Raw genomic sequence first — 18825 nt, 5'->3', positions numbered from 1 at the left:
TATATATATATATGCGTGCGTGTATGTGTGTCTGTGTATATATATATCTGTTATGCAACTACTGTGGGGGTTTAGACCTACTATACTATAGGAATATCTCAAAATCCACTGCAGATTTTGAAATGATTTTTTCACTTGTGTGTGTGTGTGTGTGTGTGTGTGTGTGTGTGTGTGTGCGCGCACTGAGAACTGAACTGAGGCCTCAGACATGTTGAACGATCACTACATCGGTACGTTAAACTACCAGAATTTCTTCTTTATACCTTTCTATTTACACTTTGCAAATGAGAGTGGAATATTACCATCAGACAACACATTTGTTTTACATTAAGTAATAGTCAGAAATTTAAAACAATTATATACTTTTTACTTCACCTTGCCATAAAGCATAATATAAAAATAAATTCCTAGTCATAACCACTGTGCCTTGAATATATTTCATCAATATGTTGAATATATTCACAACTCTTTGCCATTAGAAAATAATTGACACTCTAAACTCATTAATCCATTGGTATAAATCTTGATACTATGTATCATTTATTCTATCATGAAAATTACAATAATAAACAGTTTGTGAACATTTCTTTAGTATATAAAATCTATTTTATGTATAAATATAAATATCATATATATGATAAACATATTTTAAATATATTCTTCTCTCATACCCGAGATATTTTCTTAAATAAATTTATCATTTTTTAAAAACTGTCTTTCTAAAATGTATTCACAAAATAGTAACATATGAAAGAGGAGGTAAGATCTAACTGGATTATAATATCAATAATCACTGGACTATAATATCAAGACTCAGCTTGAAAGGCCTGGAGCAATGGCTCATGAGTGGTTCAGAACATGATCTGCTCTTCCATGAGGACCTGGGTTTGGTTCCTGATCCCCAGTTCCCAGCACCCACGTGGTAGCTCATACCCATCTGTAACTAGAGTCCAGAGCATCTGATACCTTCCTCCGGCTTCTGCAGGCATCATGCATACATGCGTTGCTCATGTGTACATACATGTAAGCAAAACACACATATATAAAGTAAAAACAAATCTTTGAAAAAAACGATCATCTTGAAAAGAAATGTCTCTCCTGGGTCAGAGGTGAAAGGAAAGACGCGGGCATCTCAAGGCAGTTTGGTTCATGGAGCATCTGACTTGGTTTCTTAGCAACCTGTTTCTAAGCATGTCCAAATGTTGCTAGAGGCATGTGGACAATATGTGTAGACTCCGGTTCTCAGCCACACTAGCCATACTTCTAGTGTTCAAGTGTAAAAGCTTCCATAGTGGACATCACAGACAAAGCTCTCTCTGTCAGTGACTGGAAACTCTATTGATCTGGCTATTTATGCTACTGTGCTCTTTCCTGGCATTTCTACAGAATTTTTCACCCAATCAACTGCTTACCCATCAATTCTCAACACTTTCCAATTCTAAGAAGAAAAGTCACATGGAAAGATAAGTGAGCTGGAACCTCTGAAGTTCTCCCACATAGAAAATACACTCATTTTAGAGCGTGCACTGAGAGGCCCACTTGGAGCTTCTCAGAAGCACTGTGTGTCTCTCTAACTATAACAACTCAGTCTGCTGGGTTACCTGCCTGTGGATGCACAAGTACCATCTGACTGTAACACAGGGCAGAAACAATACTGAAAATTAATGAGAAAAACACGGAGTGCAAACTGAAGAAAATACACCTCAATAACTGGTTTTTCCCTCAGAACCAAAAAAAGAACAAAAAAGGATGCTAATTTGATTATACTATAGAGGACAATTCTAACTGCATTAAAACTCAAATGCATCGCACCACAGAAAGGATGTATTGCGAACCCCTATTAAAACACTATGGCGACATAACAGAATAAATGAACCAAACGATCCTGAAGGTCTAGTACCTTAAACGAGATTCCATTATTCTGTCCATTCGTTTGTAGAAAGGTCTGGACGTGAAGTAGCCACTCCAGTAATGGTCGTCCCGGTCAGCGTAGGTGAAGAAATCACCACTCAGGGTGGGGAAGACAGACTGGGCACCCCCCTCCTTAGCTGCCACTGCTTTCTCCAAGGCGTCAAAATAATCTGACAAAGTTCCAAACTGGATCTAGGAAAATACAGTCATGTTTCAGCTATTTGCTAATAATTAATGCTTTATGTTATTAATTCATGAATAAAACAGTAGTTATGCAGAAAGGAAAACTAATACATATTTAGAAAGAGTTCCATGTTGGCACAGGCACAAAGGCTATACTCATAAATGATAATCAGGGTAGGTGTCCAATAGCAGTGACTTTTTCTTTGAATTGTACCGAGGCCCAAATTTAAGAGGAAACATGTCTATGTAAAGCAGTTTAAAGAGTTATTTAGATCTACAAGTCTATAGACCCCAAATCATACAAAGGCTCAATGCACTGAAGGGTTCAGATAAAAAGTAGTTCCGATGAATGTGACAGGGCAGCAGTGAAAATTTGATGAAGTGAAAATGCTCCAGAGATCGAGAGATGATTTCAGCCTCAAATAATCTCACGTATCATACTTTTCCACCTTAGTCCTACAAGAAAGAACGGAGGAGCTTTCAGAACAGCAGCCCAGTCAGAAAGCAGACTCCCTGGATCTGAGCAGAAGTGAGCAGGAGACTGATAAGGCTGGTGCCCAAGCGCAGCCAAAGCCCGAGGGGCAGAACCCCGGGAGACTCTAACGCACACTCAGGGCTGTGCATCTGCCACACCCAGCACAGGTACTTGTCCAGTCACTGCATGAGACATAAAGATCTAGCAAATGACACAGACAAGAAGGACGGTTGACAGAACTCAGTATCGGGTCGTTTAAAATGTAAAACTCAAGGTTACTGGATATAAGCCCAAGCTACAAAGGCCAACAGCATTATTATACACCAAATACGTCCTATTTGTGGTACCCAAAAGGAACTGTGCTCATCCAGAACCACAGAGGAAATACAGTTCTAACGAGAGATGAGAAGGACTGAGGTTTTATTTTTGTTGCTGTTTTGTAGGGGTTTGTTTTGTTTTGTAGGAATTAAAAAGTTTACACAGACACACGTGGCAGTACACGACCATGGTGCTGTATGTGCTCATGGAGAAGTCTGTCTTGATCCTGGCCTCACTCACTGCGCTCTATTCCAGATATGCTTGGGGACCTAAACATGAGGAGCCCTGATTAACCTGGAGGATCGGGCAGCGTACACTACAGACTCCTGTATGTCCACGTTTGCTGAAGTGCCATTTACAACAGCCACGTTCTGGAACCTGTCTAGTCATTCAGTAAGTAAATGGAAAAGGGTTATGGCCCATACACACAAGGATCATTACTGAGCCATGAGTGAAGAGGAGGAGGGAGAGGAGCAGGGAGGAGGGGGAGGGAGGAGGGAGAGGAACAGCCAGCAGCAGTATCCTACCGGATACAGTAACGTGGGTGGACCTGGACATCATCTGGATGAGGGACATAACTCACTCAGAAAGGCAGGACAACATACAGGATGTTCTCTCTCATATGTGGATTCTAAAGGGAAAAGGAACTAGGAAGGGGATTACCGAGGATTACGAAGAGGCTCTTATGAGGAAGAGGCAGAGATTAATATGGAAAACATGAGCACAACTCCTTTTACTTGCCTGTGTGCATGGGGGGGTGGCGAGGCTCTATTCCTTCCTTTGGGTGGATGATGGCTTAAGCTTGGCTCTAATGATGCTTCAAAATTCTCTGCACACTTACAGGTTGCACAATTCTATGTATTTAAATTATTTTTAAACTTGCTTTAATAAGCATAAAAAAAGAGGAAATGGGAAAATGACAAAATTATGACCTAATCCTTTAGGGTCAAGTAAGAAAGATACATAAGCAACATTTAGAGGGCTGGGGAATGGCTCAGTGGCTAAAGCGCTTGCCACAAAGCATGAGGACCTGAGTTCAGATCAGCAGTGCCCACATAAGAAAGCTAGGCATAGTGGCAAGCAAAAGCCAGTGCTATGGAGATGGAGACAGGAGGACGTCTAGAACTCAATGGTCACACCATCTAGCCATGCACATAAACTCCAGGTTCAATGAGAGACTCTGCCTCAGGTATGAGGTGAAAAATCAGCAAAGGAGGTACTCAGTGTGCACCTCTGGCATCCACACGCATGTGCACTGAGTGAGTGAGTGAGTGAATGAGAGAGTGAGTGAGAGAGTGAGTGAGTGAGCAAGCGAGTGAGAGTGAGTGAGTAAGAGAGTGAGAAAGAGTGAGAGAGTGAGTGAGTGAGTGAGAGTGAGTGAGTGAGTGAGTGAGTGAGTGAGAGAGTGAGTGAGAGTGAGTGAGTGAGTGAGTGAGAGAGTGAGTGAGTGAACGAGTGAAGGGAGGAAGCATTTAAAAATAAGATACTTCCATGCACCCTTCTCTGGTCATATACGAGCTTCACTTTTGATCATGTATGAGCTTCACTTTTGATCATGTATGAGCTTCACTTTTGATCATGTATGAGCTTCACTTTTGAGGGTACAGACTTCATACCCTTGAAAATTTTTAATTGTAAATATTTGGGATAAATTTTTTTATTTTTTAAAAAGTTCATTTATTTGATGTTATAGACATTTACTTAATAAACTTAAATTCTTACCACATAAATTATGATCCATTATTAACTGTTATAACTTTCTACACAGAGACAGCACTTCTTCCTTCTGCAGATCTTCTATGTGCTGTGGATGGATATGTGACGCTAATAGATATGTTTAATAGTGAATTTCATCACATAGGGTCTCTAAGAAATATTTGAAACAAAACTTTAAAAGGCTTTGTGTCCAGATGTAATAGATGTGTCAGATTTGAAACTTGTCTCAAGTAAAACATGTTTTATAAGGCCAAGAAAATATCATCCTGCTTAGATTTTCTGTTACAAAATTACTGCTACTTTTTAAGGTTATAGATAAAACATGGCACCTGCGATTTACTCCCACAAAAGCTAGAGGGCACATCTGGAACAAGGGTGCTCCTGAGTGCTGGGACATGGCCATGAAGAGAAGGCAGCTATGTCCACTCTTCAAACAAACAAACAAACAAACAACAAACAAAAACAATAAAACCCACAAGCAGTTGATTATTTTCAAAATCACCCCACTTCGGAAAGTGAAAGCGTATTCTCTAAACACAAGACATTTGTCAACCCCATGAAATGCTCCTTCGTTGCAGCTGGTCACATCAGCAAATCACAGGAGGTGACAGGAGAAAACAAAAACCCTTGCTCACTGTAAACAAAGCAGACATCCCTGTAGAAGAAGCCAAGACTTAGTAGGTGCACATTCTTTTAAAATCACAGAAAAGGATTGCTTCTCTAATCCCCATGCAGTAAACTTCCCCACACATAGGAAGAAAGGAGGGCTTTTGGAAATGGTACCACGGGGTATGGTAAATTTACATTTGTGTTCTTAATACGGGCACACAGGTTCCAGGAACACAGGCCAGAAACACGGGATATTGTGGTGGGGGCTCAGTGAAGGAGGGAGACTCAACTTCAAAGGCGGCATAAAAGCTCTCTCCTCACCTTCACTTTAAGATGGGGCTGGGAGTTCATGTAACTGAATAGTTCCTCATAGTTCCTGTACTGCAGATCCCATTCTGTGTATTCACTGTACCGAAAATCGTCTCCAAGTGGAGCCAGAAGAACTTTGGTGCGGAAAAGTTTTGACTTTTTCCGGTACTGATCCAGTAACATCTGAGCCCTGTGAAAGGGAAGGGAGATGTTAAAAAAAAAAAAAGAAATGCATCAGGAAAAGCTGACATGGCAGCTCAGGAAAAAAGACAGCTTAGAAACCAAAGGTGTATTATATGAAAAGAATCATTGCTAATTCCTTTTAAAAATCATATTTTCTCCATTGAGATGGCACAGCCAACTGAAATCCCAATGTCTTCCTGGAATCCCCTTCCACGCACAGCAACTAGACACCAGACAGCCCATAGTTCACAATAATCTCATATGAGAAGACGGAAGGTCTCTTAGCTACCTACCAATACTGAACTCTGCTGGACTTTAATATCCCACTTTCTAACAATCAAAAATCTAATAGTCTGGTAAAACGTGGAAGAAAGCACATTTAGAAAATGATTAAAATGTATAAATTATAACACCAAGTATTTTCTAGAGTTTTAATATTTTCCTTCCAGTTGCCACCGACACCCTGGCCACTGCCACACTGTCGGCGGCTCCTGCTCGGCACCTGAATTTGCTATTCTGGTTTCCACCCTCTTGGACTCCGAACCCTGGCCCTCAAGGCCAGCCAAGCATGCAGTGCTGATGTCAACAGCTTTTATAACTCAGAGTCAGTGTCTCTCTTGGGAGACACTGAGTTGGGACACCACTGAGAAAACAGGAAGATAGGCTCACAAATCTAATTAAATAAACAGTTGAAGCCAGAGCCATTCAGGGTGGAGGGAGTCAAAGCTTATGGAACTCGTGTTTAAATGACAAGAGTGGTTTTTCGCCTAGTATTCCAATCTTCACTTCAAAGATTATCCAAAAGTAAATTCCAATCCCCAATATAAAACTTATGAAAGTACCTCAAAGAACATCAATAAGAGGTATTTTATGAAAAACAACATTTAATTAAACTTAGAATCCCATATGGACATTCTGAAATTGATACTCTCTGAAACTGCTTTGCAAATACAAATTTTTAGCAATAATTTAATGGCCTTAAAGTATCTTCATAATAATTTCATATAGTATATAATTCTTAGTTTTAGTAGCTTGATGAGTAAAATATAACCATAGTGATTTCAAATAATATATGATTCATAGTTTTCTGAGATCAGCATTTGGTGAGATAGTTAATCTTTATTATCAAGTACTTAAATTCCATATTTTTAAGTGTATTTTTAATTATTACTTCTAATTTCAAATGCACATGAAAAATGAAACAAAACTCCCTCCCTCAGTAAAAGGAATTAAAATAAAATATAACAGCAGATAAAACATGTACTATAGATGAGCACTCAGCTATATTCCTAAAGTAATAATAGTAATAAATAACAAAAATGTTGACTGATTAATAAACCAAAGCTTATATGTGTTGTTTACACAGAGAGAAGACAGCATAAGCAGTGCCATGCCTTTGTCTTTGGCAGCATTCATACCCCTGCTGATTTATGTACTACCATATACATTTACTTAAGAGGTTATTCAACCGTGCCCATGTAACTTCCCCTTGCTCTAAAACTCATAGTCCATTATTTTTATATATATATATATATGTATGTATGTATGTATAAGTGATATATTCCTAAAAGTACCAGAGAACCCAGAACTATTACTCAACTATTTTTAAGAACTTTTAAATATAGATGGCAATACATAATTATTAATTTATTCAAAAGCTGTATTTTTTTAATTGTATGTTTTTTTATTAGATATTTTCTTTATTTACATTTCATATGATTTTTCCTTTCCCAGTTTCCCCTCCAAAAAACAAAAAAACAAACAAAAACAAACCCCTGTTGCCTCCCGCCTCCCCATGCTTGCCACCCCACCCTCTCCCACTTATTGGCCCTGGCATTCCCCTACACTGGGGCACAGAACCTTCACAGGGCCAAGGGCCTCTCCTCGCAACGATGACTGACTTTGCAATCTTGTACTATACACACGCTGCCAGAACAATCAGATCCCTCCATGTGCAGTCCTTGGTTGGTGGTTGAGTCCCTGGGAGCTCTGAGGGTACTAGTTAGTTCATATTGTTGTTCGTCCTAAGGGGCTGCAAACCCTTCAAGCTCCTTTGGTCCTTTCTCTAACTCCTTCATTGGGGACCCTGTACTCAGTTCAACGGATGGCTGTGAGCCTCTACATCTGTATAAGTCAGGTACTGTCAGAGCCTCTCAGGAGATCAAAAGCTGTATTCTTTTATTTTATTTTATTTTATTTTCTAGCAGGATTTGGTGTTTCTATATTAGAACACAATGTATTACACATTTCTCATTCTTAGTGTAGTAACTGAACTTTATAGGAACCAAAATGAGAAACTATACATAACTTGAAATGAGAAGTTTCCTTCATTATTGCATTTTTTTCTGAAGTGGTCCATCCATGCAATTGTAATTCAAGTGTATTTAAGTCTACATAATTCTAATTAAAGTCTTCTGTAAGTCAAAAACATCAGAAAGATACAAAAATGTGTATTCATCTGAGCTGTGCAAGCCACCATTATTGAAACTATTAAGGTAAGAGATAATTACACTCTTCGTGGGCTCCATTTTAATAAATGTGGTTTTGCAGTTGAGTTGCTTTTCTTACCACTTCGTACAATGAGGACCAAAAATCTTATTATCAACAGAAGTCCTATGAAATCAATCAAACACAGTAGAAAGCTTTTATAGTGAGTGCAAAGGAGATGGTAATAACAGAGTATTATAAGTTAGCCATTGTACATTGATCTGTCATCGTTCACTCGCCATTAAATTATACCGCGGAAAGGCATGGTCGAGGTGCTGACATTCCGACGTTGCATTAGATCTGGTCTGAATGAGGATAATGCCGGCTGCCAACACCCACTCATTCAGCCCTTCAGCAACACGGAAGTGAGTGGCCAAGGTGTTCTTGACGTCTCACAAAACACACATTTTAATACCTGCTTTGGACATTTCCAAGAGTTATTGCTTCTGCAGGAACTCCCCAGGGACAACCATATCTGCCTCCAGGAAGTCGTTTAAAATCAAACTGGCAGCATATTTTAGGATCAGGTCCACAGGTGTGGGGGATGTCGTAGCTGTAGAAGGGCATCATATGGCACAAAATGTCTGTGACAGATCCAAGATCTAAAACAGAAAGTCAACGCATTTCCACTCATGAAATTGTTTCTCTCCAAAGCGGCCCAGATGCCATCATTTTATATATATCTAGGAAAGGCAAGCATGCTGTAAATCAGCATGCATTTTTATACTCCAGAAGCGCTTCACAGCCACAGCTGAGGAGGCCCCAGCTCGCCCTTACACCCCTCTTCTATCTAGTAGAATTGAAATAGAAATGTCCCTGGTGAAGCAGAAATTGCTGACCTAGAGGACACAACCTGAGCAAAGATAAGAGTTACAGCTGGCTCATGCAAAATCTCCACCTTGTCAATGCTGGACTGCCAGCTTCTGCTGCATCTGTTCCTGGGGACACACAGTGACAGTTAGGTCAGCCAGTGAGGCTTGGTGAGAGAGGAATAAGAGAGGGGGAACAAAGGAGGACGGGTACGCAGAGGAGGAAGGCCCTAGAGGGAGGCCAATTCCCTGCCAGGAGAGAGAGTGCTGGAAAGTTCACTCCTCTCCTCTCTCCTGCTGGTCCCAGGAATGAGTCAGAGGTATTTCCCATCACACAGGGAACCTAGGAAAGGGGAGCTTCCAATTCAAAAACCAAAGCAAACCAAAACAGTATGGCAGTTATGTACTAGCCACTGAGAGAGGAAGGTGTCTTAGTTAAGACCTCAGTCTCTACATGAGACTACTGCCCAGTGCTGGGCTGGATCAGGCCACCAGGAACACTAGAGGATTGTGGGAAGATGCTAGGCTTTAGCCGCACCCTCCTTTCGTGTATGTGTGATCTCCAGTGGGTATTCTACAATGGGTATTGCTTCTTTAGTAAGGACAAGGGAGTCAGCGAATATTTTTAACAATGAAAATAACTGTTTCATTAAGAACAAAACACACAAACAAGCTACACCTAATTTGAAAACATCTCTCAGGAAGCCACAATCTCAAACCTACCCGAGAAGACCTAACATAACAGGCTTTATCCACACCTATGACAAAATTTTAAACTAATCAAAACTGGTGTTTCTGTGCTGTCCCCTGCAAGTGTCAATGAAATACACCCCCCAAGTCTGACATCAAAGGACAATGGTCACTGACACTGCAGGTATATCAGCAGGCCATCAGGAGTTCCAAAACTGGTGGTAAATAAGCCCGACTTTATTCTTTAACCAAGATATAGCCTGGACCTAGTATCTTTCCACTCAGCACCTTATTTTGTATAGTTCAATCTCCTGGATGTGTCTACATTGTACTACACGTAATTTTACATGTAAAATGTAATTTCCTTATACTCAGAATATCTTCTAGCTGTGGTAAATACAGAAAACTACTCAATAATTTCTTACCGGCTGCTAATTCAAAGTAACTTGAAACACACCAATTGTTTAGACAAAGCTTCTACAAATTAATTGTTTTTCACATTAAGATGTATTTGGTTAAACTATACATGATTTAAGAAACACCCTTCAAGATCTGGGCCTCCCTGCAGGGTGAGTTTTTCCAGAATTAAATATAGAAAGATGGATGGATGGATGGATAAATAGATAGACTGATAGATACATGAAAGGTAGATTGCAGATAGGTGATAGACGATAGATAGATAGATAGATAGATAGATAGATAGATAGATAGATAGAATAGATATGACAGATGATGTTGAAGATAAATGATGGATAGATGAAGACAGAGGATCCATATAGATATAGATAGATGATAGATAATAGATATAGATAGATATAGATACATGATAGGTAGATATAGACAGATGATAGATAGGTCAATAGATGATAGATAAATAAATAACTAATTACGTTCCTTACTGAAACACAGTAACACATATGGGGAAGTTATTTTCTTAATATAAAACCAACTATTTTCTGAAACGCTGGTGGCTGGGTTACTCAGGAAGCACGTGTAGGGTAGTCGGTGCCCTCTCTGCAGCCTTCAGCAGAGATGAAAGCCAGACTCAACCACACAGGCACTGGAGCAGAGGTTTCAGCTTCGGCAACTACGACATTTAAGTTCTACCGTCCCACAAAAGTCTTCACAAATCTAAGCTTCCATTTCTTTGCCATAAAAAGATTAAATCAACTCAGGATGGCTAGAGAGACTGAGAGGGGGGATCATAAAGCATTTCATATACAGTATGCCCTACAATACAGATTTAACAAATAAAAACAAATATAAAACACTCCACTAGGTACCCATATTTAGACTTCCCACATCCTCCTCCTGGGTCTAGCTAATGAGTATCCCCTGAGTTCCACAACATGATTTTTCCAAAATCTGCCAAATCTAGCTCTGGTCCTACTACCAGTTTAGCCCTGCCCTGCGCAGTCTATACAGTCCTACCTGTGAAGTAGCCAACCTCTAGGCTTCTACAGAGTCTCATATCCCTTACCCAACCTGTTTGAACATCCTCATGTCTGTGACAGTCAACTTATACTAAGACCTACACCATCTGTAAATACCCACAGGTTCTCTCTACAGAGCTTCCAGTCACCTCACGTGGTAACTAGGGTTTCTATGTCCTCCTATACCAGGGTCTAGCCTGCTGAGATCACCTTACCTTCCTATCCATGTATTTTCCAAAGTCCACCAGATCTAGCCTGGGTCTCACAACCAAGGAAGTAGCCTATTCTGGCCTCCCCTGCCTACTTTACAAAGGAACTTGAGACATTGGCCAAAACCATCCTATTACACTCCAGTATACACGATGCTCCCAATCATATACAAACATTTAAGCCAGCAAGATCTACCTCCAAGCTCTAGGCTTGAAGGAGGAAGGACAGTTTATATACTAGCCTGTTCCTCTGTGTCCATTTGACTTCATTCCACCTGAGCTATACCCAACCATTAGGTCCAACAACTGTTGACATAGCCTCTCTTTTGACAAGGCTACTCTGTCCAGAACACACTCAACTAACAAAGAAAATCCACATAACTATTTCATCACAAAAAAATACCAGTAATAGTAAAGATCAAGCCAGTTTCTTCTCTCCAGAACCTACCTGTCCTATAGAAATGTTTATCATTGAGAATTATATAGATGAGCCCCAAGAATCAGGATTTTTTTTTAAAAAAAAAAATCATAAACTTCAAGGAATTTTTAGAAATCACAGAAAAAAAAGATCAACGAGCTTAAGGAGAAAAAGATTAAGGAAAATAAATGCCTGAGTAATAACCAAGAAAACATGAAGCAGAATGTACGGTAAAATTGACAAGGACACTCACACACACAGGAACAGAACACACAGGGAACAGAAATCAGTGAGGAAATACAAACACTGAAGAAGACTCAAGCTGAAATGAAGACAGATTTAGAGATCCCAACAATTCAACTAGGAAACTCAAAGGAAAACCTGACAGGAAGAATGAATCAAACAAAAGACAGAATATAAGGACTCAAAAGTAAGTACAGAATCTCTGCAGAGTAAAATAAAATAAAACACAGGAAAGGAACACACAAGAAGTGTGGGAAACCATAAAAAAAAAAAGTCTTTCAATCATAGGCATAGAAGAGAAAGAAGAATCCCAAGTCAGTGGAATAGAGCAGATCTTCAGCAAGATCATAGAAGAAAAGCTGTCCAAACCAAGGGAAAGAGAGATAACAGAAGCCCTCAGAGCATCTAAAACAGAAGATGAGAAAAGAAAATATCTATGGCATATCATAGCTAAAACATTAAGCATATATAACAAAGAAAGTATATTGAAAGATACAAGAGGAAAAAAAAACCACAAATTACATATAAAGAAAAACCCACTAGAATAACAGCTGATTTTTATTAGAAACTTTAAAAACCAAGAGTCAAGAAAGAAAAGCAACCAAGTCCTAAAACACTATGATAGCCAACCTAAAATAATATACCCAGCAAAACTATCCGCCATGACTGAAAAAGAAAAATTACAAAAAAAAAAAAAAAAAAAAAAAAAAAAAACAATTTTCCACAATATAAACAATATATCCAAGTAACCAAACAAAGAAAAGTCAGGAAGCTTTATTTCAGGTCAGAGAGAGAACTGAGCATCTCAGAGAGACAGTGGAAAGAAATATGGAGCTACAATTATTAAAATACAAAATAATAATGAGGCCATAAACAACAATACCAAAATCAACAACATTATGACCATAATTAACACACATATTTCAATAATAACATTAAATATTAATGCACTCAATTCTCCAATCAAGAGGCACAAACTGAATGAATAGGTCAATAAACAAAATCTAGGGTGGGAGATATGACTCAGCAGTTAAGAACAATAGCTGCTCATTGCAGGACCTGAGTTCAATTCCCAGCAGCCACATGGTGGCTCACAACCATCCACAGTGGGATCTGATGCTCTCTTCTGGTATGCAGATATATACATAAAATACATAAACAAATAATTAAAAAATCTTAAAAACTAATAAGCAAAATCTGTTACCTACAAAGCAAAAACACAACTCAGTTTTAAAGATAGGCACGACCGACCTCAGAGCATAAGGACAGTCAAGAGTTCTCCAATAAAATGTAACCATGAAGCACATAGGCATTGCTATGAATATCCTGCTAAGTAGACTTCAAACTAAAGTTAATCAGAGATAGAGAAGGACACTTCATTCCAGTCAATGGAACAGTTAGTCAAGAAGACATTACTATCCTAAGCCAAGAAACATCAAACTCTAGAGTACCCAATTTCCTAAAATACCTACTACTGGATTTAAAGAAATGGAGTAACATGACTCAATTAATAGTAGGTAACTTCAATACCACACTTTCTCCAACAGACAGGTCATCTGAACAAAAATGAAACAGAAAAACATCAGAATTAATTGGTATCACATAGCAAATGGACTCACATATATCTACAAAGTATCCCACACAAACAACAAAGAATACACACTCTACTCAGCAGCACACAGCTTCCCCAACAGAGACTACATCTTGCATTTGTGTATGGACATGTGGTTGTGTATGTGTGTGCTGAGCACGTGCACACAGACACACATACACACTCTCACACACAGGAATCTTATAAATTCAATAAGGTAGAATTTATCCTTTGAGACCACAATGAAATAAAACTGACAGCAAACAAATCACTAATAAATAAGCAAATTCAAGGAGAATAAATACTAAGTACTGAATGATGAATGAGTCAGAAAGGAATAAAAATCTTGCTGGAACTAAATGAAAACAAAACAACAAAACCCCTGAGACACACTGAGAGCCACCCTATGACGGAGACTGACTGAGCTAGATGCCTACATTAAATTTTTTTTAAATCAGGAAGAACACAAATAAATGGCTTATGATGTGACTCAAAAAGATGCAAAACCATGAACAAACCAAATGCAAACCCAGCCAATGAATATAATAATAAAAATCAAAGAACTTTAGAACACAGAAACAAAGAAACAAAACAAAATAAAGCAAAAGAATAAAAAATCTAGACACTAGAAAAGATTTTACCAAGTAAGGCACCCTAAGACCCTGAAAGACAAATATCACAGGATCTCTATGATTGAAGGCTCCTAAGCTCTGAGTCTCCCCGTGTGAGTACATGCCCTGGATAACTGCCGAAACCAGTTAAGGAAAACGGGACCAACTGGGAAGGAGAGGTTAGGAAGACTGTCCGAGCCAGAAGACAAGGGAGTTTGCTGAGACTGATGTCAAAAGCTACACCCGTAAAGGCGAACCATCATGCCTGCCCAACAGAGATCTGAACAGGAAGACACCTATGGACATGCTAAAGTAGATGGGAAAAGGCCTAAAAGGCCTGGAGACTCTACACAAAGCACTACACACGTCGGAGGGAATAGCACACCAACTGGTTACCCAATAGCAAAAGGTCAGCCCTGAAACATGCATACAGTAACAATACAGAAAATGTATTTTATACATACATACATGCAGTAACAATTAATGTAAAAGGAGGCCATGGATTTGAAAGAGAGCTGGCAGGGTACATGGAAGGCTGTGGAAGGAGAAAGGTGAAGGCTGGGACATTTCACTTATAATTTAATTCAATCACATTATAATCTCAAAAATAAGATGTTCTTATTTAATGGGGATTGGTAAAGGCAGGACCTCTTGTATTTGCAGTCTCCTCCAGAGGAAAGGGTAAATTCTGTCTTAATTTGTCTGCATACAAGAAGGATGAGGCTCTCTAGGAGGACAGTATGCACGGAAATTTCTTATAAGACACAGAGACAAGAGAGAAGGAAGGAACACAGCTGGGTCTGAGACGTGAACTCTAAGGTATGCTCACTTTCTAAGAAAACAGTACTTTTCCCACTAGACCAGAAGTTCTCAACCCGTGGGGCAGGGCCCCTTTGGCAAACCTCTATCTGCAGAAATATTTACATTATGATTCATAACAGAAGCAAAATTATAGTTATGATGTAGCAGCAAAAGTAATGTTAAGGATGGGGTCGCCACGGCTGGAGGAACTGTATTAAGGGTCACAGCACCAGGAGGGCTGAGAACCACTGATCTAATGAGCCATAGTTACTACATGGGATAAATAAATAAAGTCATCATTATAAAAGCAAAGGTAAAAGCACTTGCTGGCCCAAATACTAAACGCTCACATCTATTTGCTTCTGTTGGTCATAAAAACGACTTCACAATTTTCCAAACATGAACTGACACCAATATTCCAAAGAATCCTGACACAAATACAATGGGAAATAAGTGTCCTATAACAAAAATTATCTTAAAGCAGTCTAATATTCAAGGTCTGTACTGTAAGTGACATCCCCTGTGGTGTGGCGTTTTGAGTGAAAATGGACTCCCAGCCTCCTTTGTCTGAGTGTTGGTCCCAGTTGATGGGCCTTTGGGGGAAGGATTAGGAGGTGTGGCCCTATTGGAGGACGTGTGGTGGCGCTGGAGGAGGTCAGCCACTAGGGTGTGCTTTGAGGTTTTGAAAGCCAGTGTCATTCTGTCTAAACGTGTAAGTTTTTAGCTCCCGCCCCAGTGCCGTTTTGTCAGTCTGCCTACCACCATGCCCCACACCATGAGGATCATGGATTCCAGCCCCCTGGAGCCATGAGCCTCAACAAATCTTTTCTTTTATAAGTGGCCTTGATTTTGGTGTCTCATCACAGCAACAAAAAAGTTCAGAGCACCTGAGACTTTACAGCTTGGTCAATGGCATCATCGGCTGGCTTTCATCATATGCTACATACCCCAATTCTGTCTCCAGAAAAATTCCAGTGTCTTTTGCAAAGAGAAGTGCTTTTTCACTGAATAATGGACTCTCTGGATGAGCATGTGCGAAAATCCAGCACGTTTTAGAAGATAAGTCATTGTGGGTGAATGTCCAAAGGGATCTATGGCCCAGCCCGATCGAGGTTTCACTCCTGTTGATAAAGAGAGGAAGTGTTAACATTCTTTTTTTTTTTATTTTTTGTTTTGTTTTGATGATAAGTGAAATGAGAAGAAGTTATGCTACACTGAGACATATCAGCGTTCCAGTCTTCTGGGCTTGAAGATAAAGGGCGCTCTCATTATATCACCTCGCAGCTATGACTGTGTGAATGCCAACTGCTGGAGGGAGAGTAACACCCAGTCTGTCATGAAGGGTTAGACCACCCAGGAACTCAACTTACACCTCCAGATCCCAACAGTCTGCCAGTGACACCTTCAAACAGCCCAACCTCAGCAAATCACACCCACAGTGTCAGAACTGATCGGAATGACTTCACAGTGTGTCACTGAGTCTCAAGGGTTGCTGATGCTCTTCCTTTCGCTCTACCTAGAGTGAGGTTAACGGAATGCCTCAGACATGGCTCAGATCAGTTAGAAGAGGCATCGGCTAAGATGTGCCTCGCTAATTCACTAAATGTGAAACACTAAAATGTGTTTCAGAGAATGAAATGTGTTAGAGTTAATGACACATGAATATTCATCTAGCATTATACAAATGTGGACATTCAGTTGTTCAAGACTCTCAAATAAGACTTCTACGTACAGTGTAAAACTTGGCATAACTAATAGAACTCTGCAAACGTTTTTTTTGTTTTGTTTTTTGTTTTTCATTCAAGCACCTGTTTAGCACTCTCTCACACATCTACAAATATAGGAGGGCCGAGGGTTACAAAAATGAGTTAAAGCCGACCCTGGCTCTGGTAGGAGATACTATCTATCATTCAAACAGCTATGACCCAAAGTAACTGATAAGACAGCAGCAAACCCTTGCTGAGTAATTCTAACATATAACACAGGGAGCCAGCAATAGAGACTGCGAAGGGAAAGTCGCGGCCCAAACCAGATTCGGGGAAGACAAAATACACGTGCACACGTACACACGTGCAAGGAGGGAAAGTCACGACCAAACCAGACTTGAGGAAGATAAATACATGTGCACACGTGCAAGGAGGGAAAGTCACGACCAAACCAGATTCGAGGAAGATAAAATACACATGCACACGTGCACATGTGCGAGGAGGGTAGTTCTTGCTCTTGATGTGTCTCCTACAAATTTATTATATTCTATCTTTATTAATTGTGGTGATTAGTTTTATGTCGACTTGACACAAACAACAGTCATCTAAGAGAAAGGAACCTCAATTGAGAAAATGCCTCCAGTCCACTGGGCTGTAGACAATCCTATACAACACTTTTTTAATTAGTGATTGATGATGGAGAATCTAGTCCATTGTGAGTCGCCCCTGAGCTGGTGCTCCTGGGTTCTGTCAGAAAGCAGGCTGTGTGAGCCATGGGAGCAAGCCAGGGAGCAGCACTCCTCCATGGCCTCTGCATCAGCTCCTGCCTCCAGGTTCCTGCCCTCTTTGATTTCCTGTCTTGACTTCCTTCGTGATGAATGTGGAAGTGTAAGCCAAAGAGACTCCTCTTCCTCTGGAAGTTACTTTTGGTTATGGTGTTTCATCCCAGCATTCGGAACCCTAAGACATTAACTATTTGTATCCCTGGTGGTTATGTGAAGATAGATATGGTACCTATAGAGTTCAGAAGAGAGTGCTGAATCCCTCTGCAGCCAGAATTATAGGTGGTTGTGAGCTACCCAACATGGGTGCTATGAACCAAATTTGGGTCCTCTGGAAGAAGAGGCACTGGTCCTAACTGTAGCGTCGTATCTCCTGCCCCCTCCTACAAACTGTTTAGAAAGAGAAACTTTAATGTATGAGAAGTAGGTTTATCAGATACACCTGAACCAAACAATCAAAGTTAGCACAGCTTTTCGAGTCTTGGCTCCAAGATGACCGAAAAAAAAAAAAAAAAGAAGAAACAACGGTCCGTGCCAAAAAGGGCCGCGGCCATGTGTGCAGTCAATTCGCTGCGTGAACTGTGCCCAGTACATGCCCAAGGATAGGCCATTAAGAAGTTTGTCAGCTGGGCGGTGGTGGCGCACACCTTTAATCCCAGCACTTGGGAGGCAGAGGCAGGTGGATTTCTGAGTTCGAGGCCAGCCTGGTCTACAAAGTGAGCTCCAGGACAGCCAGGACTATACAGAGAAACCATGTCTCGAAAAACCAAAAAAAATAAAAAAATAAAAAAAGAAGAAGTTTGTCATTCGGAAGAGTGTAGAAGCCGCTGCTGTCCGGGACGCATCTGAAGCAAGCGTCTTCGACGCCTATGCGCTTCCCAAGTTCTATGTTAAGCTGCATTACTGCATGAGCTGTGCCATCCATAGCGAGGTCATCAGGAATCGATCCCGTGAAGCCTGGGAGGACCAGACACTCCCACCACAATTCAGACTTGCTGGCACTGCACCACGAACTCCACCACAGCCCATGTAAAGAGGTGGTTTTGTAAGGGCGGAAGGAAAATTTCAATGGAGCCAGCATTGATCCAGGGAGCTATCACATGCCTCTCGTAAGATATGGAGGATAAGAGAAAGCACCAGCACAGAGAGGTTCTAGCCAGAGATAATACTACAGTAAAAACCTAACCCCAGGAAGAACATTCAGATTGACAGACTTTTTCCAAAACTGGCTTGCACTCTTTAAAATACTGTGGTCAAGAAACTCCAAAAAGAGCTGAGGAAATGCTCAAGATTAAAGCAATCTATGACATGAACACTGAATGTAACAGATGGTCTGGGTGG

At 40.2% G+C, this 18825-nt stretch overlaps 1 protein-coding gene across 1 annotated transcript in view; it reads right to left on the bottom strand.

The window, feature by feature from the left end:
• Nucleotides 1–18825, bottom strand: part of Man2a1 (mannosidase alpha class 2A member 1) — a 160012-nt gene that overhangs the window by 82752 nt on the left and 58435 nt on the right. The window contains exons 6-9 of the mRNA XM_031368592.1: nucleotides 15944–16117; nucleotides 8607–8793; nucleotides 5534–5711; nucleotides 1901–2103 (exon numbers count right to left, since the gene is read on the bottom strand). Of these exons, the coding sequence (XP_031224452.1) occupies nucleotides 1901–2103; nucleotides 5534–5711; nucleotides 8607–8793; nucleotides 15944–16117 (742 nt within the window). The remainder of the gene's footprint in view (nucleotides 1–1900; nucleotides 2104–5533; nucleotides 5712–8606; nucleotides 8794–15943; nucleotides 16118–18825) is intronic.

The sequence above is a fragment of the Mastomys coucha genome, unplaced genomic scaffold (genome assembly GCF_008632895.1).
Source record: "Mastomys coucha isolate ucsf_1 unplaced genomic scaffold, UCSF_Mcou_1 pScaffold14, whole genome shotgun sequence".
Taxonomy (NCBI): Eukaryota; Metazoa; Chordata; class Mammalia; order Rodentia; family Muridae; genus Mastomys; species Mastomys coucha.
This window is presented reverse-complemented; position numbering and strand designations above follow the sequence as displayed.